The sequence below is a fragment of the Atractosteus spatula genome, chromosome 12 (assembly GCF_055471065.1).
Source record: "Atractosteus spatula isolate fAtrSpa1 chromosome 12, fAtrSpa1.hap1, whole genome shotgun sequence".
NCBI lineage: Eukaryota > Metazoa > Chordata > Actinopteri > Semionotiformes > Lepisosteidae > Atractosteus > Atractosteus spatula.
The window spans coordinates 44,432,815-44,454,945 of record NC_142717.1 but is presented as its reverse complement, the minus strand read 5'-3'; the positions used below and the strand labels follow the sequence as shown (position 1 = coordinate 44,454,945).

At 37.3% G+C, this 22,131-nt stretch overlaps 1 protein-coding gene across 1 annotated transcript in view; it reads left to right on the top strand.

Annotated features, from left to right (window-relative positions):
* Positions 1-19,898, top strand: part of etv1 (ETS variant transcription factor 1) — a 32,087-nt gene extending 12,189 nt beyond the window's left edge. The window contains exons 6-14 of the mRNA XM_088928763.1: positions 8,097-8,226; positions 10,201-10,389; positions 11,268-11,515; positions 12,709-12,711; positions 14,578-14,646; positions 14,966-15,034; positions 15,168-15,337; positions 17,194-17,295; positions 17,430-19,898. Of these exons, the coding sequence (XP_088784889.1) occupies positions 8,097-8,226; positions 10,201-10,389; positions 11,268-11,515; positions 12,709-12,711; positions 14,578-14,646; positions 14,966-15,034; positions 15,168-15,337; positions 17,194-17,295; positions 17,430-17,651 (1,202 nt within the window). The 3' untranslated portion in view covers positions 17,652-19,898. The remainder of the gene's footprint in view (positions 1-8,096; positions 8,227-10,200; positions 10,390-11,267; positions 11,516-12,708; positions 12,712-14,577; positions 14,647-14,965; positions 15,035-15,167; positions 15,338-17,193; positions 17,296-17,429) is intronic.
* The last annotated feature ends 2,233 nt before the right edge of the window (positions 19,899-22,131 follow it).

Below are 22,131 nucleotides of genomic sequence, written 5' to 3'. Positions count from 1 at the left end.
GCCATATTTCACAGCTTAATGTAAATGTTCCTTTTGTGAAAGCATTTAAGAATGCAACACAATACAGGAGGCCTTGTAAGAAACATTTCTTTAAAATGGCCATTTTATCCACACTTTCTTGTTTCCTAATATTTGTCTCATAAGAATATTTATTGACATTTTTTCTCATTATTTCTTAAAATATAGCTACAGTACATAAAAGCTTTACATACTTCCTTCTCTAGCTGTTTACAAAAGAAAGGGCTTGAAACTGAAGTCAATAGATGTACAGTACATGGGTCATCCTGGTAAGCTTCAGAATTAAAGATTTATTTTTTTATCAACAACTAAGAATGAATGTACATGAAAGGCTACATGTACATTACAAAGAAGACAAAGTTTTTTGTGGAGTATTGTCATTTAATAAACTAGAAAAAGAAAGCAAAACATAAACAATTAAACCAAAAGATAAACAATTAAAAGAAATTCTATGACAAGGAATGACAAACAACTGACCTTAATGTTAGTATCTTTTTAATTTAAAAAATATGTCTGTACTTTTCAGCCTCATCAAGGTCACGGGTGGTGTAGAGTTCCTCTCTGTCCTGAAGTTGAAAGTGTGAGGCTTCTCTTTGCATGAATAAAAGCAAAGCCAGCTTGCCGATAGCACATTTTACATGTTGCTCATACTCATGCACCACATTTTCCCTTAACAATTTTTACATTTATTTATAAACCTCTGCATTTTATAAAAAATAATCACCATCCCAGAACTGCATCAGAGTTTTGTTATTGGGATGCCTGCAGGGTGTGAAAAGAATGTATCTGTAGTACTGGTCAGTAATTTCAAGTAATCTGTCACAGAAATAATGTTTGATCCCTAAAGAAAATCTCAAACTTTTAACAGTTTCTGACAGTTAGCACTTTTACAACTGTTTATTTTTTCTTGTGAATGAACTGTTTAAAACACTCAAAAAGGATTGTGGTCATGTTAACAATGGGGGGAAAAAAAGCATTATAACCGTGATAAAGACTAGTCTTTAAATGGACGTAGTGGAGTGGAGGATAGTGATATACATAGCAGTGCCATTACATGGTGAAACAAGATTTGACCTTGATTAGTTTTAGAGTAGTAAACTGATCAGCTTCTCAAAATGTTTTAATGTTTAATTGCTATCAAGTGTTAGTAGTTAGAAAATGTAGTTAAAATGTGTTTCCGAGCTTACTCCCAAAATGTGAGGAACAAAAAGTTTAATTTTTTCCCCCTTTGTATTTCCGGGTGTTCTGCCTTTTTCTGCGTGCTGTACGCTGCACCTGGTGAACGCTGCCGCATCTAAAGCAGCTTTGGCATAGAGTGTTAGTGGAGATGTTAATGTTTAAGATCACACTGTTCAGTGATGTAGAGGAGCCCTGCCGTTGACAGCTGTTGGGCAAGGGTCCAGTTCTGCTGCAGAGATTTTAGAGTGGCACGGATCATGTTAATGATATTTCTAATCTCCTTATAATTACAATATACTATTTTCGCTTCACAGGAAAAGCTATTTTTTTTAAAGAATTCGTTCTTGGTGGGATTATGGTTAGCCTCAGCTCTGTTGAGTTCAGTTCCAACCTAGGGCACCTTCTGAGTGGAGTTTCCATGTTCTCCTGCTTTCCCCCCCAGAGACATGCTTGCTAGACCAGCTGGTGTCTTTAATTCATCCCTGCGTGTGTTCGTGCCCTGCAAAGGAGTGGTGTCCTGTTCAGGGTGTGGTCCCGCCCGGCACCTTACAGTGTTTAGATGAGCCTCAGGTTGCCCTGACCATTACCAGGAATGTGTAGCTTTCTGCCAATGGATGGATGAGCTGAGAGAGTTTTACAGGCGGACATTTGTTCAAATCTGTGAGAACTTCCAAGTTCTTAATTCACTCTCTAAGGTCCTCTGTGATACTGTTTACAGAATTACATTCATTTTTAAAACTTACACTTTTAACAATTTGCACGTCTGTCTTGCAAAAAAATATTCCCAAACTACTATTATACAGAATAGAAAACAATCCTTTGATTTACCTGTAGGACATACTAAGTGTGCTCCTGTTCTTCTGCAGTAAAAAAGGGGCTATTTTCTCAGTGTGGAATTCATTTCTACCTTTTCCTTTAATTTAAAGATGCGCATCAGAAAGTCACTGAATATGTTCATTTTACTCATTGCTATTTGAGACTATTTTTTTAAAATATAATTTTGTTTCTGCCAAGAATGTAGTTAAATCAAATGGTCATTCTATTTTAAAATAAAGACATTCTTATCTTTTGATTTAATGCCTCTGCGATATTTGTGATTCAACATGAACAGAAAAAACATTTGGATGATCTGTAAAAGGCACAGAGAACTATAGCTGGTGAAGGCAAGCATTCAGAGACGGGTATTTGCATGCTAATCTAACATTTTGCTCATAGTTCGCAAATTGTCACCAAAATAAGATATCGCAGATTTGTTTTTTTATTTTCTTCCCCAGAACTATGATCTGGATATTGTAAATGCATGCTAGAAGATTCAAATTCTAGATTTTATATATTATTCAATCAAATGATAGATTGGGCAAATATTTTTCTCTCTGCCCCTTATAATGTTTTTTTTTTATATTTTAATGTAAGTAGTAGGTAATAATTGAGATATATTTATAAAATATAATGGAAATTTCATTATCATGATTTTAAATATTTTGAGTTTTCAAGCTTAGTTTTATACTGTGTTGTGTGAAGAAAGTAGTTTCTATCATACTTACCTTGGCTGTTGTAAAGAGCTGAATAATTTAATTCTGCTTCTCTTGCCCTTTGTGTATTTCCAATAATCGCTGCAGAATTTATGAACCGTTTTAAAATAAAATATTGAATACTTAGATTACGGAAAGCTGTGAAATATGTGTATGTTTCATAAAGGTGATCAGAACTATTGCAGGAAATGTCAGATATACATATCTCTTTAAAAGCTTTATCCATTTTTAAAAAAAAATCAATCATAAACATAATCACTGCAATCTAGATGTGTCTTGAGAACTGACATACAGTTTTTACACTTGACATTCTGGATTGAAAAGTGTTTGTTCCACAGAAGAGCACCAAGTTCTCTATTGATTTGTATACCTTAGGCTAGTACAGCAAAATCCTATAATGACATTTCCTGATCCATTCTAAGTGCGTCTGTTTTTATCTTAGGTGAAACAATGTTAAGTTTCGTGTGCAATACAATTCAATTATTTTACATACAAATTGTAACTAAATGGAAAATTATCAGGCTGTGGTTTCAAGGATCGCATGTTTTCAGTCGGAAGTGTTGATGTAATCGAAATTCTCTCTGAAACTCTTCCAGGCAGATCTGTTTGCTTTTTAAGTGCAGAATTTGGCTGTGGGTTTCAGGCTTTAAAAGTTACTTGTCTCTGCTGTTCTGCCTCTCAGCTCCGTTTGCCTCTTTCTCAGTCCTCACTGGTACACCTTCCTGTACCAGGCTTAAGCGAAATCTCATCGAGTGTTCCTTCGCTGCAATTTCTCCTTTGTGTTTTCAGATACCGCACGGCCCTGTTCAATGTTGTGCTGCCATTTTATTTTGTATTGAAGCTACGGCTTGATGTTTCAAGAAAGGAGTGCAGCAAATCAATTTGGACTGCCTCCTTTCTGAAATAAAGCTGTCCAGTTGATTACAGTTGCGATAAAAACATTCCCTGTCTCGGTTAAACAACATATTTTTGATATCGCAATAAGCACAAGGGGAGATGTAATTTTGAAAGTATGCTTCTCTTTGTAACTTTTTTTTTCTCTTGTTTTGGCCATATTGTAACAGCTAAACTAATCTCGGCGTTTGAAAACTTGATTCCTCCTGAGCTATCTACTCAATCTAGGCTCAGGGTCGCATGAACTGAGCTGAAAAGGCCATACAGCTGCTAATGACAGGAACACATTAACAAACAAGTTCCACTTTAAGTTTAATATCTTGGGGGCCTTTTTTGTATACACGGTAAATATCCAGGAAGACATTACTGCATTTTGGGGGGGGAGTGAAGGAATTGCTGGAACAAATGTTTTCATTTATGATTTTATTATTTTTCTTTACATGGTAGTACAAGATTATGTGTGGGCTTTTAAGGTTAGGTTCTTATTCCAAGATTGTTAGTGTAATATTGTATTTTTGACCTGTCTGGTGTGCTAAAAGTCCTAATTAGTCTTATAAGGAGGTCATGTTGATGCCGTGACTATGGCACTTGACTCCGTCAGAGGCCTCTCCTCAGGAAATTCAGCATTGACCTTTTATTGATGACCTGTAAAGATCACATCCCACAGAGGGCTGTTTGGGTTTCAGCTCTGAATGGTTCTCGTTCTTTAAAACAATTACCAGTGTTCCCGCTTTTCAAGAAACAGGTGTCAGATGTCATGTTGTCAGATTGATTTCGCAGCACAGGCTGGCACAGAGAAGTGAGGTCCAGAGCATGTGTGAACCCACAGATAGAGGCTCTGTCAGTGCCTTCAATTCTCGTACATTGAATAAATGCATTCTGCCCCTGAAATGTTATATTATCTATAAAGAGCATTTATACCATATTTGATTCACCCTTTTAAGGCATTAAAAATATATGAAGCAATATGAAACAGTCTGACTGTCATTCTGTTTATGGAAATCATGCCTTTACCTCACTGGTGTCCATCAAAACACAATGTTGAAACTGCATGCTTTTAAGGTTAAAAATTGTGCGTTAAAGGCACTTGAGTGATATGAATTTCAGGAGACGTTTACTGGCAGTCTTTTTAAACCACTGTTTTGCTGTGTAAATACACTACTGTTTTCTTGGCAGCAGGGTAGGTTTTATTGGCATTTATTTAAATTCTTTGCCTCTAGCCAGCTGGCTCCTGATTTGTAAATGCTACTCTGGTTTAGTGTTAACGACTAGAGCTTTGATGTTGGCTAATAGGGCCATTATAGCTAGCAAGCCAAACAGCTGGCAATGATGTGAATGGCCACTGCAGTCCTCATTGAAGAGATTTGATTTTTTAAGTGCAGCTGTGTACGAAAGCTGACCCAAATGACAGGTAATGAGCCTAGAAGCTATCAAATGCTTATTGAAAGTTTTAAAAGGTTAACAGTAAATAATTTTTTTCCCATTTAGGCAACCAAATATATTTTGAAAATGAATGATAAGCTCCGTGAAATTGAAGGTGGGTTTTATGGTACTCTTTATTCACATATAATATTATTGCAGTATTGTCCTTACTGGAGTATAGCCCAGTTTGTAACCTGAGATCTGGTGGTTCAGACATCCTTACTCTGTTAAGACCAGACTCCACACTGTGAGCAACAAGACGTGTTGGGTGCAGCACTGTGTGCTTTTGTAAGTTTAAAGGTTTTTGAAAAAACACTCATGAATCAAATTGTATTCATTAGATGATTATTTGCTTTAATTTTTAAGTATTACCTCTGAAATCTGCACTAATATCAATATGAAAACAGAAGCACCAGAACGGGTGTGAGAAATACAGTAAGACTCTCTACAACTTTAAAAATAAAAGCTCTCAAAATATTTAACCGTAGCTCTTCGGTGTGTGAAAATATTTTCTTGGCACGTGCTTTGTGTTTCTTTAGTCAGGTTAGGTTTTAAACTCCCAGTTACATCCAAAGCACCATCCACTTCCATTGGCTCCTTTCTCTTAGCTAGGTGATTAGGATTCAGTTGGGATTAATAGATGTTTCACAATACAGCTTTCTTCTCTGCTTTACAAACAAAAACCTGAGAGCTGAAGTATCACTGTGCATGAAGAACGATGTAGCAAACAGATTTATTATAAATAATATGTGAAAAAGTATTCTGGGGAAACATGATCCACCTCATTGTGGTGATTGCAGAGAAAACAAAAGCAATAGAATTAAAAGCATGGACACCTGTTTGCAGGTTTTAAGGCAGTACAAAATCCCTGCTCTTATTTGCTCTGAGGCCTGGATAGTTAAGACCTGAATGAGCAGCATTATTGCTGATATAATTGACTTCCATTTTCTGGCATTGTAAACAAATGGAATGAATTAATGTCTCCATGAAAGACCTGTGATCGGATAGCAGAGATACTACAGTAATGGGTTTTAAGGAGTACGTTACTGGGGCTAAATACACTGGAAAGAGATCCTAAGGACTTGACAGGTATGAAGAGCATGGCTTTGTTGTTACGAGGGGAAGGCAAGTTTAAAGGGGCAGTAGCACCAATCACAGCCTGATCAGTGCATTCGTCTTGTGATGTCTTTAAAGGGCAGTTGGTATCTTTCAGATATGATTCAGAGGTTCCAGCTTTCCTGTGAATCCCACTCAAACTGAAACATGAATAATGATAAAATCACATCTGTGAGTTTCCAAGGCTGTGATCTGTCTGTGCTACACTACAAAAAAAATTATTACCCATATCAATACTGTATTCTTGAATATACTGTATATACTTTATATCTCCACAAGTCATTCACAGAAGAATATAGATTCATTTAGCAATATATGGTCCAGTCTGTTCCTGGCTTTCCAATCTGATCTTTGCAATTATCATTTCTTTGTAGATGTTTTAAACGGGCAGAATGCTGCTGACAAGGAGGGTTGACCTTTAAATTTTAATGTGAAAACTGTCAGCCACAATGCTTTTCTTTGATGGGTTTTGTTCTTGTCTCTATCTCCTACTCCTGCAAAATGTTTGTAGTTTGAAAACTGATTGAGGAAAAAAATGCAATGGTCTGTACTGTTTTTTTTTTCCATGAAGGCCAGAAATTAATTTTGCTACAATTACCTCTTTATCATTTATTTTTCCTAAAGCAGGAATGTCACACCTAGTTGCTGTGGGACCTAATGTATGCTGTTACATAGCTGGTGTAATTATTTTATTATCCGCATAATTGCAACATAACTTCTAACCAGGCTCCAGGTGTTTGATAAGTTAGGGTACCTTTAACTCAAGAGAAGGTTTTTAGAAATTTAACAGACCTTAAAAAAATATTATATTTGTCTAAAAAACTCATTACATTTATTCCAACCTAAGTAGTCATTAAACAAATGAAAAATTAGTAAATACATATTTATACGTATCGGTAACAATTAAACAAAAATGTTGCAAAAATGTTACTGTCAAACTGAAGAGGTTCAAAATGGAAAAGGAATACCCTGTTCGTTATTTTCACCAAATGCATTAGTTTTTCTTTCTCAGTATGGGCTGCATAAAGGGGAGGCAGCCAATATTCTCTTTAAATTTGTATGAAGCTTCTCTTCAGAGTAATAGCTGTGTGCAAAATGAAAACGAGGGCTTGTACCTGTGAAAAACAGTTAAAGAAAGAAGAAATCTGGGTCACTTCAGCAGGTGCAGTAAGGGTGTAACCTGACTGAGACCTCCATAATGATTGAAGTGCAGCTGGAATGATAGAGGTGTGCAAACAGAGCGACCAGGGCAATATGATGTTGTTGCTGTACCACGGTGAAGTTTACTTCCATGCGTGTTGTTGTATGCAATATGCTTTTACATGCATCAGGATAATCCATTGATTAGTCATCTAAAAAAAAAGCCCTGCATCCCAGCAAGTCTCTCTTATTTTTGAGCTGCAGCTGAAGTTGTTAGCAGAATGAAATATACCGAAGATTGAAGGCAGCAGGCTGGAGCCTTGTTCAGCATAGATAATTTAATTAGTGTTGATCATGAGTCTAGATGATGGGGATTTGATCAGGAATAATTTAGTACTTAACAGCCTTTTAAATGTGCTTGGTCCTTGTGGGAAGGTAAAGAAAATTGCTGAGATTAATGTGATGCTTTTTGATGTGCCCATATTGGCAAGCTGCAGAAAAAAAAGGTTAGGGTCTTATTGGAGTTTGGCAGGCCCTGAGACAGGAGTTTTATTTCGTGATGAGGCTTTCATTATCCATCTGTATTATAAATGGGATTTAAAGTAAGGTCTTCTGAATCATTGCTACAGAAATGACAGCTGATTCATGCCTCAAAATAGCTGTCATACGGGAGCTGGTAAGAAGTTTGTGTCTCTATGCAAATGTTGATTATGCTTTGAAACAGTCAGTGATAATGAGTTATTCAGTGCGCTGACCTCTTAATATTCCCTCCCCCTTCCTCCTGCCCATTTGTAGTGGCTTTTCATGGCCTCCCGCTGAAAATCAAAAAGGAACCCCAGAGCCCCTGCTCTGAACTGAGCTCCACTTGCACTCAAGAGCCATCTTTCAAGTTCAGCTATGGGGAAAAGTGCCTGTATAATGTCAGGTAAGCATTAACTAGATGTGCCACATAAAGGGGTGTACATTTTATGGAAAATGTAACTTTGTAATTAATATAGTCGCTAAACACTGACAAATGAACACCTGCTCCTGTTTTCGGCTTCTTAAAAAAATCCCTTTAATCAGCTACAGTAAAATGAAATTAGCCCCTAAATGCATCCTTTCAACACCATTCAACAGAGAAGAATATTGTTAACCATAATAATTGTAATTGAAATTCTGTATAATGTCTCCATCTTTGCTTTTGAAACCCAAGTAAAAAGGGCAATCGAAGTGTTCTCAAAGTTCAGAATGAGGAGCTCAAAACCCATAGAGAAACAGAAACAGAAAACAAACTGGTTACTAAGGGTGTCCTTTTATGCACAAATTGGCTTCATTTTAATATCCTTTTAAATGCTATGAATTACCGTTTTAAATGTAAAAAAATTTCTAGGTAAGTGCTTGGTTGCCTAGATACACTTTGGTCCGATATTGATTGAATTGGCAGTGCCTTTCTCCGGCACTTTGATTGTGCAAATAAACCATGGACGCAGCTTCAAAGTTAACAACTTGAAAGTGAGTTATTTAAGTGCTCATTCTTGTCAGTTTTTTGGAATTTCTTTTTTTTGGAGTAATGCACATTAAACACGTTTGGCTTTTTACACAGGTAAATGGGGCACGCCTCATTGACCGATATGTCAAATTTATGCGCTAGCCATATTTGTAACATCAGTTTATAAAAACTGTCCTGGAGGGGGGAGGGGGAATTCTTAATTTTGTGCAGGTAAACTCCGGGCTTCAAAAGCGCTGGGGTTAAACTACACATTTACTGACCAGCTGTAATGACAGTTGCTTCATTAGGATGACAGTTTAGTCCAAATGTTGGGCTTGATCCAGAGACTGTGAGAGGTGCAGATATTTGGAATACAGCTTAAAACATGGAGCTCACTACTCATTAAAATTCCATGGTAGTCTCTCCGAATGACTGGGGCTATTAACCCATATCCAGACTAATCCTTCCATAGACTATCGGCCAGTTTGAGTTTTCCTTACCTAGGCCAGTTCTCACAAGCTCTCTCTCTGTTTCCATTCTCCTTTAATGACCGCTTGCACAGAATGATGGATTGAATCTTCACGAATCTGTTTAGAATTCAAAAAAAGTTAAAACTTGAACGTTCAGCATTTTTCTCTGTTGTGTAATGAAGATAAAATGCTCCTTCAAAATGATTTTAAAAAGCAGTAACCTTACACTGCCAGTTGCAGAACTAAACTAATAACATGGATTTTTCCTTCAAAAACATTAATCTTTTTTTTAAATAAGGTCAAATGAGTTAATCCATGAATGTTGATGGACGAATCTCTACATAGATATGACATCAAATGCAGGCAAGAAGGTCTGTTTTAAATCAAAAGTAATAAGATTAGATCAGGTGTGCTCTGAAGAATAATAACCTAACAGCCTCAATAAGAAACATTCAAGCTTTCCATCTTCAAATTAAAATTAAAATTTTCTAGAGTCAGAGTCAATTGTTCATACACTGGTCTGTAGCATAAAGCTTTATGCTGAAGGGCACTTCGTAATTAGCATTTTAACTTAGACATGTAGTATAAATTAGAAGCAATGGGTTATCTACTGAATATTTTATGTTCATACTTTTTTGATATTGAATGGTGATATTGATGGAACCATGCACGAATATGGGTCAGTTGCTGCATTATTAATGCAGAAGCATGGTTTGTTAATCATATATGCAGCATAAGCTGTTTCCCAGGAGCTAAATGGCAGTTTATGTACATAATAACTTTTAATATTTTTATAAAGGAGCATACTCCAAGTTTACAAACACTCCAGCTCTCATGGAAATCCAGCCCGCCAACTGTGAAGAATAGAAGACCATTTCCTAGTAGTTTTCTGATGTATTTGCTTTGAACTCTAGCTGCCTGGGTGCTGAAGGTCTTTTCTTTTTCATCTGGAACCTAGTGCCTATGATCAGAAGCCACAACTGGGAATGAAGCCCTCAAGCCCTTCGACTCCATGTAGCACACCAGTGTCCCCGCTTCATCATGGCTCTCCTAATCCTGCTCCCACTCCCAAACCAGACAGGACCTACCCTGCTCACCTTCCACCTTCCCAGCAAATGCCAGACACCTCCTTCCCAATGGACCACAGGTAAGCTGAGCCAGAAAGTGATGACTGTGTGCTTAGGAGAAGCCCCTCGACCTATCCAGCTTTTTGAATCTCAGACTAAACAATGAGCTGTCTGGGCTTCTCCTGAGTGTCTTTCGGGTCAAAGATCACCATCTTGAAACTGAAATCTTAAATTTGGCACGGTGGATATCTTGATCGGCACCCATTTCATCACTTAAGTCTTCTAATCAGACATGTTTTTTTCTCGCATGCTGTAATAAATATACGAGTACTTTGTATGTGTATGCTTGTGAAGCTTAAAATGAGAGACAAGAATGCACACTCAGTTGTTGGAAGTGCTGTCAGGCAAAGATCGGTGATAAGATTAAGATGAGGTGGAGGCAGAGGAGTAGAAACAGTGTGCATCCAGCTCATCTTATTGTTTCAGTATTGTTTCTGGTAAGTTTGAATCTTACCAGATATTCACTCTGCATGATATCAGAATCGGGTGGAGAAGAAAGAGAAATTGCCATTTCCTCATTTTCACTGAAACAAACAATAAGTAGTTTGATATCATCAGTGACACTCAGTAAAGCCCAAAAGCACATAGCGACCCTTAAGAAACACAGTGCTCCCAGTGTACAGCTAGGAAACATGATCTCGGTTCTAGGAATATTGATCAATTGTGTTAATTGGTTTAAAAGCCCTAGAATCTATTTCGTTCTTTTATGATTAAGCAAGGTAAAATTATGGTGACTTACTAAGCCTTGCGGGTTCTATTTTTTTAAAAAAAAACACTCGGGGATCTAGATCTGCACTGCTTCCTACAGGGCCTAAGCGCCCAAGGGTTCGGAAAACAGAGCCCCATTTGTTTCCGCGTTGGAGTGTCCCGATTTCCGAATCGTTTTCTTTTCCCGCAGGTTTAGGCGTCAGCTCTCGGAGCCCTGCCGGTCATTTCCCACCCCGTCTGCGATGACCAGGGATGGAAGACCCCTCTACCACCGGCAAATGTCCGAGCCGAGTATTCCATTCCCCCCCCAGGGCTTCAAGCAGGAGTTCCCTGACCCCGTGTACGAGCACAACGCCATGCTGGGCACCCCGGTTGCTCAGAACTACCCACCAGCCATGATCATCAAACAAGAGCCGCGGGATTTCACCTATGACTCAGGTGCGTCAGGGGCCGAGCCTTTGTTGCCCAGGTTAAGGCATTTCAACTTCTCTGCATTTAACCTTGCCTGGTGAGGCCGGACACTCTACAGCAGCCAGGCTCAAATTTTAAAGTATGTTTTGGCGTCTGCTAATTCTCCTATTTACCGAGTCGTTTGAGAACTCGACTAGTTTACCAACTGTACCAGAATCTACATCATTGATATAAGTTATATTATATAATTTAACTTAAGATTCATCAATGACATCCTACCATTCTGAGTCGTAAACCATGTACTGCCTTAAAAATATACTGCTAATATTTATGATTCTAAGAGTGTTTGGTTAATATTTTTTTTTACTTTAAATAAAATGAAGGGGCAGGACTGATTCCCTTTCAGTTACAAGGTTGCAGATCAGTACTGGTTTGTATTAATTAACTTTATGAGCTTTACATTACTTTACAAAGCAAGAAAACTGTTCTGTAAGGCACCAAACAACCTTGTATTCAACTTTTTAAATAGCAGTTGAAAATTTGAGGCTGTGATACATTCTAGAAAATGAACATTTGATCTGGTTTGAGAATTAAGAGCTATGATCTGGATTTAGATTGCACAGGGTCAAATGGACATGTGTCATTTCCATAATCCTGTAATGGAAAGATTTTTTTAGACCTGCCACGTCAGCCTGTTAAGAATGTAATTGGTCCTCTGAGGCCCAGGCCTTGTAGTTCAACCCTGACATGAATGAAACTCCAGCAGCTTTGTGCCTTCATTCATAAAATGGAGGCAGAAAATGCACTAGAATCCCCAGCTAGACTGGAATGTTGCTGTTCTACAGCTGCTTCCTGTTCAGATCAATTTGATAAAAGGCTCTGCACTAGCAGGCCTGTTGCTTGTAATACAAAACCTTCGTCCTGACTTCCTGTGTTCACAAGTGTGGAACTTAGTCAACAAGAAGTGGATTGAGACTGGACCTTTCGTGCAGTGTTTCAGTTTGAAAAGTAAACAGTATCTGATGTTTCATGTATTTTGTGGACAAAGAGGCAAAGTGCTTATACATGCTTATACTGGTATCCTTACTGGTGTAATAAGTTTTAACTAGAAATAGATTACAATAAACTTTACCTTGGTAGTATGTACATTGGAATTTTTAAACTACAAATACATATTTAATCATAACTGTTTTTTTGTTTAAAGTATCTTTTTACCAAAGCAGGTTGTACTCTCATCTCTATATTTCATTTTAGTTAAGATATGTAGTCTTTTGAACTTTCTATTAATCAGATTGACCATTCACTGGAATTTATTACAGTTAATTCTAAATCTCATTTGTTTGCTTTTTATCATATAGGATAGAAATGCAGGGAGTTGGCAATTTAATTAGCGGTAATTTCCTTGGCCAGCCATTACTTTGATGAAGTTCAGAGCAATGTTTATGGCTCCTAATTAACTGTGGTAGTCATTTTATTGAACAGCCACTTTGTAAATGTTTCTACAATTTGATTAGAATCTGACCTATTACATTAGTAATGAATAATTGCAGAAAACAGAAAAGTTGAAATAATATCCTGGTTACCGGGTAACGTTCTACTTCCCAGACAATATTTTATGGCAGTATTTTTAGAACCGTGGTTTTCATGCCTAGCTCATGCCTAATTTCCTAGAGCAAGCCGTGCTTTAAATTATATACAAACCAAAATTTTGAAAAGTCTTTTTTTGACGATTAGATTCATATCGCAGAAGGTTGGGAAGACAGTGTCCATGTTACTCAGGTAGAAATTCAAATGTGAGTTTTAAGTATGCTTACTTTTCCTGAATGGCGCTGTAACCTGAAATTATCTGGAATTGAAAATGGCTTATGGCTAGAAAATGAAGTTTACCGCCTACCGACTGTACTGTAAATCTTGATAACCAATTACTCTGTGGTAGATGCGCGAGTTACATACAGGTATTTGCAATCTGCATCTGGAAAGCAGGTGATTTTTTAAAATATGGACTTTTAGTTAAATATGTGTTAGTGAAATAACTCTTACTTCATTTCAAATAATCTGTAGCCCACACGAGAGGTGTAGTTATTATTGTTGTTGATGATAATAACAATTTTCTTTACTCGCTATATAATAACATTTTGTGAAAATGTCACTTTTTTGTTCCAGGAAGGGACACATTTTATCAAGAATTATTCAGTTGTTTGGCGTTTCTTGCCAAAGTACACAATAAAGAGATTTAGAAATGCCAGGACTTTGCACCTCTGACATCTGCTTCATATAGATGTAGGATTCTGTATGTGTGGCATCATCACTATAAAGGTCAATCTTATAAGAATAAACCACATTTGACATGACGTAGTCTTCAATAGAAAATTGCTGTTAAAAAAATCTGATTGTTTTAAATTGCATTTAAATAAAACAAGCCATTGAGGCTATCTTCAAACTTAAGTCATGACAGAGGTGTATTGTATTTTTTGAGACCTCCAATTAATATACAGTAAAAAAGGAACCGTTTGTGTGACGGTTGGTTTAAAAGTTAAAAGTCTGAAAAGTGTGTGGTTTATTTACTAGGTCTATGTAATTAAACAAGGAAGAGTCAATCATCTAAAAACATAAGCTTACGAGTTCAATCCTTAGATAAGTCCCTTAAACTACATTGGCTTAGTAGCATTCATTTGACTCCAGTATTTAAATGGAACTGAAAATTAACCAATTTGTAATTTCATTTATTTTCAAACGAATCATGGCAGTAAGAAAACTTCCATGATGCAATAGATGGTGTAAAGGCCATGTGCACCTTTTTAAATAGCAGTGATTTGTTTAATTTAATAAGTGCAATATTTTAAACAATATTGGATTTCACCTTAATGTCTTTCTGTGTTATCTAATCTTGAATCTAGCAGGAACCATGCCAGGCAATGATAGCATAACAGGACTGTGTTCAGATATGTATTGCTCTGTGGCTGTTTCAGAAATCTGTCATTTTTGTTAGCTTTTTTTCCTTTTAAAGTCCAGTTGCAGCTCAAAGCTGCAGTCCCCTTACTCCCTCTTTATTTAATTTTTTAATTTTTGCTTTTTTGCTTACTTTACAGAAGTGCCTAGCTGCCATTCAATCTACATGAGGCAGGAAAGTTTCCTGGCACATTCCAATAGAACTGAAGGTAAGTTTGTGGAGAACATTTTTCTAATAATGATTAGTGCCCTGGGTTCCTGAGAAAACGCGTAAATGTCAAATACATTTAAAAGTACCTTATTAGCTTGTCGTACTCATCATCTGAATACCCCCACTTTTTAATTCTATTTAACAAATGGTAGACAGAAAAGCTAGATAATATTCTGACCATGACATGATAAATCGTTTGTCTGTGGAACCAACCAACTCATTTTTTCAAGTCACAAATCACTCACATCTGTAGACATTATTATCCGTCGTTGGGCTTGAATCTCTGGCAGCTCTTCACTCTTTCTTCCTTTTTCCAGGTTGCATATATGATAAAGTACCTAGGCATTTCTATGATGACACCTGTGTGGTCCCGGAGAAGTTTGAAGGTGTGTTTTGGTTGTTTTTTTATCCCAAGATCTACAGGGCAGAGTTAAGTGAGCTCTGTAGGTGCTGTGCTGTGCCTGTGCGAATGGATGTGTCTGACTGGCAGTCCTCATCCACTACCTTTCTCTTCTCAAGGGGACATCAAACAGGAGCCCGGCTTGTACCGGGAAGGTCCTACGTACCAGCGCCGCGGCTCCTTGCAGCTGTGGCAGTTCCTCGTCGCTCTGCTGGATGACCCTTCGAACTCCCACTTCATAGCCTGGACAGGGCGGGGCATGGAGTTCAAACTCATAGAGCCGGAAGAGGTGAGGACAGGAGAGAAAGGCTCCCGGAAGCTAGCCGGCTGTCCAGCGGACTCCTGTTTTCAGCTGCCGGGTTTAGACTAAATCATCCAGAGCAAGTCTTGTACATTTTAGGTTTTAACCCGCCTAGGAACACAACTGAAATCTGCTGCAACTTATGGATTTAATCTTTGTAATGTGAGGCAGTGCAGGTCCATCTTTTTTTATTTTGCCCCTATTTCTGAGGCCAGAGCTACTAAAGGCCTTCTGCGTATGTGATCAGAATTATGCATATACTGGTATCCATCAATCAATCATTGAGCGATGGGATATGTCTGGGGCAAGTATACTTAGAGATTTGTAGCACTGGGTGACTTAGTGTGCTTTAGCTGGTGAAACATCACCTATAAATGCTGTGCCTCACCGTGGAAGGTGTTGAGATTGAACTACGGGAGATTTCCCAGTAATCAGAATCTGCCTGTTATAGAGAAAACTCACAAATCATCTTTCGGACCTGTCCATTAGATGCAGAATAAGGGAAGGAAGAGTTGATTCATGTGCAGACTAAAATTCAGGCGATTCAGCTTTTGATCTGACCATTCATTTTAGCAATCTGAATGTTTCATAGCAAAACAACTTCTCATAAAGTTGAGAACTAATGCTGTTTAAGCTGCTCTCATGCTTTAACCTAACTTTGTGTTATGTGTAAAGCATTCAGCTGCATTATAAAATTCAGCATCATTATCAGAATTGAGTTCCAACTTTAAAATTGAAATACTTGTCATGTATGCCAGTAGTTTTAGGATTGAAAATACCTTTTGCTTTTAAATAAGTATTTTACGAAGGATTTTGAAGTTCTTTCTATTTAAAAATGAAAACGCTTTTATTAATTTTGTTTCATAAAGACAACTTCAAGCAGGTGCTTCCAGTTTTTGTTTGAATGTATGGTTGAGTTGAGTGTTGCACCGAAAATGTTTTCTAGAAAATGTTGAGAAATAATGGCAGTAACCTTTATCCATTCCTATATCATTAGAACACCCTAATTTTCTTCTTAAAACCTCCTGTAAAAATGGAGATTAACATAATAAATGCAAGATTTCATTCTATTTAAGGGGATACAATTTAGAATTACAAAAATACTACTATTATTTTAATTAGTAATTATATGTAGATGCAAACAAGGAAAGACTATCAGAATTTGCAGCTTCACAAAGAGAATCTTGTGTGCAAGGATTTAAGTAAATATAGCCTGCCTTTCAACTCTTAAATTCATCAGCCTTGAGTATTTATAGCTTGTATAAATATAGGCTATTTATACACAAGTGTTAGGTTATGTGTTGCTTGTGGTGGTTGTAAGGTTGCTGCTATTCAAATAAAGACCTAATGACTCCTTTGTCAGTTACATCTCTATCTGAAAACTCTTTAACCAAAGTATCAGATTGCTTCTGGCCATGTGTTTGTACAATAATGTTCACACTGTTTAGATGTTACAATTATCTGTCCCATGTTTTTTAAATACATTTGGTGTCATCCTCCATAATCTTTAGGATTTCTTAACAGTGACTTCGGTAAGCATTAGGTCTGCTGGCGATTAACACAGGGGTTCTCTGGACAGTGTACCATTTTGTATGTAGTTATTTATTTGCTCAGCATTTGCCCTTATTCTGGATGAATAAACAGAAATCCAGTGGTTCAATAATATAAATGTAACTACGTGCTATTTAAGTAGAAAGAAAACCTTTCCTCAAAAAGTGGTTTGTAAATTTCAACAGTGCTTCATTCCAAATCATTTTCAAAAAAAGAAACTAATGTACTGTGTAGCAAATATTTGGGCTCCTTTAAACCTTAAAGAAACCCTTCCCCTTTTTTTCTGTTGTCAGGTTGCGCGTCGCTGGGGGATTCAAAAAAATCGTCCGGCCATGAACTACGATAAACTCAGCCGTTCGTTACGTTACTACTACGAAAAAGGCATTATGCAAAAGGTGAGGAGCCTTCTTCAGCTTCGCCGCGGCGCCTCTGACAAGAACAGCCTGTTTTGTGAATATCTTCAATTCTCGAATACGTTTCGCAGAAATGGCTGCAGAAGTCGTAAATGCTCTCGCGGTGTCTTTCGCAGGTGGCAGGGGAGAGATACGTGTACAAGTTTGTCTGTGACCCTGAGGCGCTTTTCTCCATGGCATTCCCCGACAATCAGAGGCCCGTGCTGAAGACGGACATGGAGCGCCAGATCAACGAGGAAGACACTGTCCCTCTGTCACACTTTGACGAGAACATGGCTTACGTGCAAGATGGAAGCTATTGTAACTCCCATCCCTACAGCGAAGGCTACGTCTACTGACAGCCGAGTGGGCAGATGTTGTTGTGCTTTGTGGATGAAGATGTAGTTAGGACTTTCGGGCCATCTCTCTGTCCCCCTGCAGAGGGGGGGCTCTTTCCCTTGTGACATCCCACTCATGATCCGCCATGGATAGTGCACTTTATCGATAAAGACTGACGTTGTAAACTACAGGGGCAGGGCAGGGTATCAGTTCATCGCCTGTGTTAACGGGGAGGGGGGTTCATCAAGGTAAACCATAATTCATTCCACAGACAGTCAGGAGAGACATTCCGTTTTTCAAGAAAAGAGCGGATCTGCAGAGCCTCTCAAGAGTGTCGGTTCGTTCATCGAGTTCATCCATGGCAGTAAAATGACGAGACACATGCTGTGGTCATGTCCCGTGTGTGACACTAACAGAACGACTTCTTTCATAGGTCTAACAGTTTCCATTTTTGCTTCAAAATTGTTTTTTCTTCAGCTGACTTAATGCAACTTATTGATATAAAATGCTTTATAAATAATACTATGATGGTGAGGTGAAGTATATTCTAGACTGGGAATACTAAGTACGCTCTAATAATTCAAGATGTAGTTGAAATATTAAGTGGTTTTTTTGGCAGTGGTGGGGCACATTTACCAATAGAAACTTTTTATCACTATACAAGATGTCAAAACCTTGTAAGTAAAATTCCCAATTTTATCATGAATTAAATATGATTTCGAATTCCCATGTACCGAATATAAAGCATAGGAGGAAAGAATGGCCTAAACACTGTTTGATATTGGCATACAAAGTTACATTTAGACTAAATCATCACTTTACCTGTACTTTCATTGAGTACTATTGAAATACAGAAAGCACTATTTTTTGAAGACATTCATTGAAGAGATACCTGAAGTGGCTGTTTTACTCAGACTGCCAGGTCACATGCAGTTAGATGTTTAATGTTTCACTTTTTTCAAGTATATGAATATAGTACTACAATGTGCTTCTGTTATGTCCCTGTTTCCTGCTGTAGTCTCCATCAAGCAAGGCCTAAAACAGCAACTTAAAGCAATGCTTTCGGTAAAATGTCAGAAAGAAATAGGTGACTTGAACTGTGTATTGCTTAAAAAGGTGCTTATGCTGTAATTATAGTGTAAGGAGCTGTAACGTTACACAGGCCAGGAATATAGCAAGCTACAGAGAGCTAAGGGAAACTGTATCAGTCTAAGTCCTTTGTAACCTTTGTTGGAATTAGGGAAGGAAATACTATGTACAAAGTATCAGTGACAAATATATAAATATATATTTGACCTTGTAGTGCTGGCACTGTCATGTAAAATTAATTACTTACCTAAAATATAAATATAAAGTCTTCTTTTTTAATGTATGACCTCGGATTGACCAAGGAAAGGATAATAGTGCATGAGGTTGGGAAGCAATTGTTTCTTCTATAGTAACCTTTGAGCATGTTAGCTCATTGCATTATGAAATCCCTTTTGGATTAAAATGGTACTCCTAGAATTGCTTTTCTTAATGATAAAATTTTTGTTTCTCCAATGGGGCTATTTAAAGTGTATTCTACAACATTGCAAGCACTGTAGTGCTGATATTTCTGACCTTTTTTTTTCCTGGGGGAATAAATGCTAACCTGTATCATAAGACAGTGAAGGGTTTAACAACAAATTGTAGAATAAAACTTTCCTTGTATTCATTAGCAAAATACTGTACTGTTTGAGTTGATAATCATAAGAAATGTTGTGAATACATTTACGGTACATGTCATTTCCAACATGTCTTTAAACTCTTCAAAAAAAAATTAAAATACAGCTTAATATTTTTATGGAAATGTTGGATTTTTTTTTTTTGCTGTTGTGTCAACATTCCTTTAAGGTTATTTGAAAAATGATTGCCACAATGCAGCACACAGTAACTGTGTGCTGAAGCATCTGTTGTTAACGATAGCCTTGACAATATTTTCTGCCACAGGTACAATTTTCTGTACAAACATTTCTTCCTGCTTACAAGATTGAAATTTTACAAAGTGAATAACTAACAATTGCAATGTCCCTTATCTCTGTTCATTGCCTTACAGGCAAAATGTTATTTTTTAAAAAGAGTGTAAATGTTATCAACAATTCCAGGATGAGTTTTGTCGTCTTTTTAATGTTTTATTTACCCCCTTTTAAAGAAAATATGTATGTGGAGGTTAATATAACTTGTTTGAATGCTGCTTTGGTCATTTTTTACAGGCAGATAAATAAATATGGCAGCTGAATTCTGCATATCTGGTGTTCGTCACATTTCTGTTGGTCTGTGATTTATTGTTATTTCAGCCTCATTAAAGAATCTTAGAAGTGGACATAACACGTTTTAACACAGTCCTGTAATTAGCCAGGATTCATTTTCTCTAGTAAGGCGTCTTGCCACAAACATTCTGGGTTTGGTTGTCCTGTCTATGACCTTTTTTTATTTATGTCTCCTTTGATAGTGACATGTTTCTCTTGAACAAGGAGTGTTTTCATGATGAATAAGAAACACGGGTAGGTGGTACACGAGTTAAGGTGCAGTTTATGGTTAGTATGGTTTAGTGAAAACTGTGTTCATATTGCCTCCGTTAGAGCTATCTTTGCATGTCGTATGAATATATTACCATGTATTTTGCATATTCAGCAGCCAAAGCCAAAGAACATATGGGTTCGTTTTTAAGGCCTGTGTCCATGCCTGTCTTGTGCTTTTAAGATGTATTATGGATAGCACATGTGGCATTTGACTTGCCCTTTGATTTTGGATTTTTTAGTAAGTAGGACCCAATGAGTCCTATAAAAGAGTACAAAAATGTCTTATTTCAAAGTATAGATGCTTTTTTTAAAATTTTATACCTTTAACTTTAACATTGCTTCTGTTTCCAGCTTTTCAGAATTGGTACAGTATGGGAATCATTTTTGTTTTCTGTATAAGATGCATGCAGATAACCATTAAACTAGTGCCACACAGCACACAGCTTCTGGTGGATAAAATACTGCCTTTGTTGAAATAGGCTATTTCTTTTTTTGTTGTTTGTGTGTGTTTGTATGCTGAATTGTTTAAAAATGAGTCTGCTTGAGCCCTATATTAGAACAGCTGATGGAAACTAATTGGTCATCTCTGACAATACTGGTCTTTCAGCCCTTAATGACATGACCCACAAGGACTCCTAAGCAGTCCACTATTTGCCCAAGTCACTTTCCACACAGTGACCCAAATAGCCATCCATTCCATGTTCACTGTAAGTCTGTATCGTGCGTCTTAACTTTCAGCAGCTGTTTCTGTGACATCCATTCCTGCACCACTACATTTGTTATCCATTTAATTAAAAATAATTCTGCAAAGGCATAGTTGCATCTTATATGCCTCTTTACATACAGTAGTTAAATAATCCAGTATTGCATGTTTCGTTTTTCAATTGGTGCTTTTAAGCCACATGTCCACGAGAGAGAAAAAATTACAAAAACTGAGTAGTGTGCATAAGAGTGAAGAGATGCAATGAAACAGAAATGGATTGATTAGGAAATTGCTAGAAAGACATTTTTCACCATCACAGTCAATAAGGAAAACTTGGCAGACAGCGTGCGTGTGGTTAGGGTTTCTGGATTTCTAAGTGAGGTTGAGAGTTCAAATCCCAGGTAGGGCCCTGCTACTGTACCTATGAGCCAGGTCCTTGACTCGGATTGGTTCACTAAAATGTCCAGCCGTATAAACCGCTGCAAGATGCTTTTGGATAGGAGTGTCAGCCAGATCAATAATAAAATCAGATAGTTCCACAAAACTACAGAAGCTGCAAGGTCTGTTCTACCAAGTCATTCAAAATCAATCATTTATACCATATATAAAGAGAGAAGAAAGTTTATTTGATATACATTTCAACTAAAAATAATTTGTAGCAGAATGTTTTGTTTTTTTTTTGCTCTCTTCATTTCTGCTACAGCAAGTAGCCGAAAGGAATTATGACAGAAGACTTCAGAGCGAATGGCCTGCAGCCCACCATGAAGTTCGCTGGAGACAGAGTTAAGAACCTGCCGTAGTGGATGCATCACCAATGGATCTCACGTGTACTCTATGTCTCTTGGTGCCTGAGTAATGGTTTGAGGAGTTCGGATGTAAAATGTTATAAAATATTAATTACAGAAAATAACAATTCATATTCTTTTTGCTGTTGTTGCAAAATGTGTTTTCAGTATAGAGGTTTTAGAGCAAGAACAAAGACATTTCGAATTGCCTGAACAACAGTCATAGGCACTGCAGCCAAGTGTACACAGAACAGATGGTAAATTATGAATTATGGTCGAGCACCAGAAAAAAAATTGGAGAGTCTATAAAGTTTTAAACACTAGGAAATACTGTGACAGAGATACCGTATGTGATTGAACACCATAGCCATGTTTAATTCTGGAAAAACACAGCACAAAACAAAAGAGCTGATTAGATATTTAGAGATTTTGCACTGAGTAAAACTTACTTGGTGGATATGGGGATTTC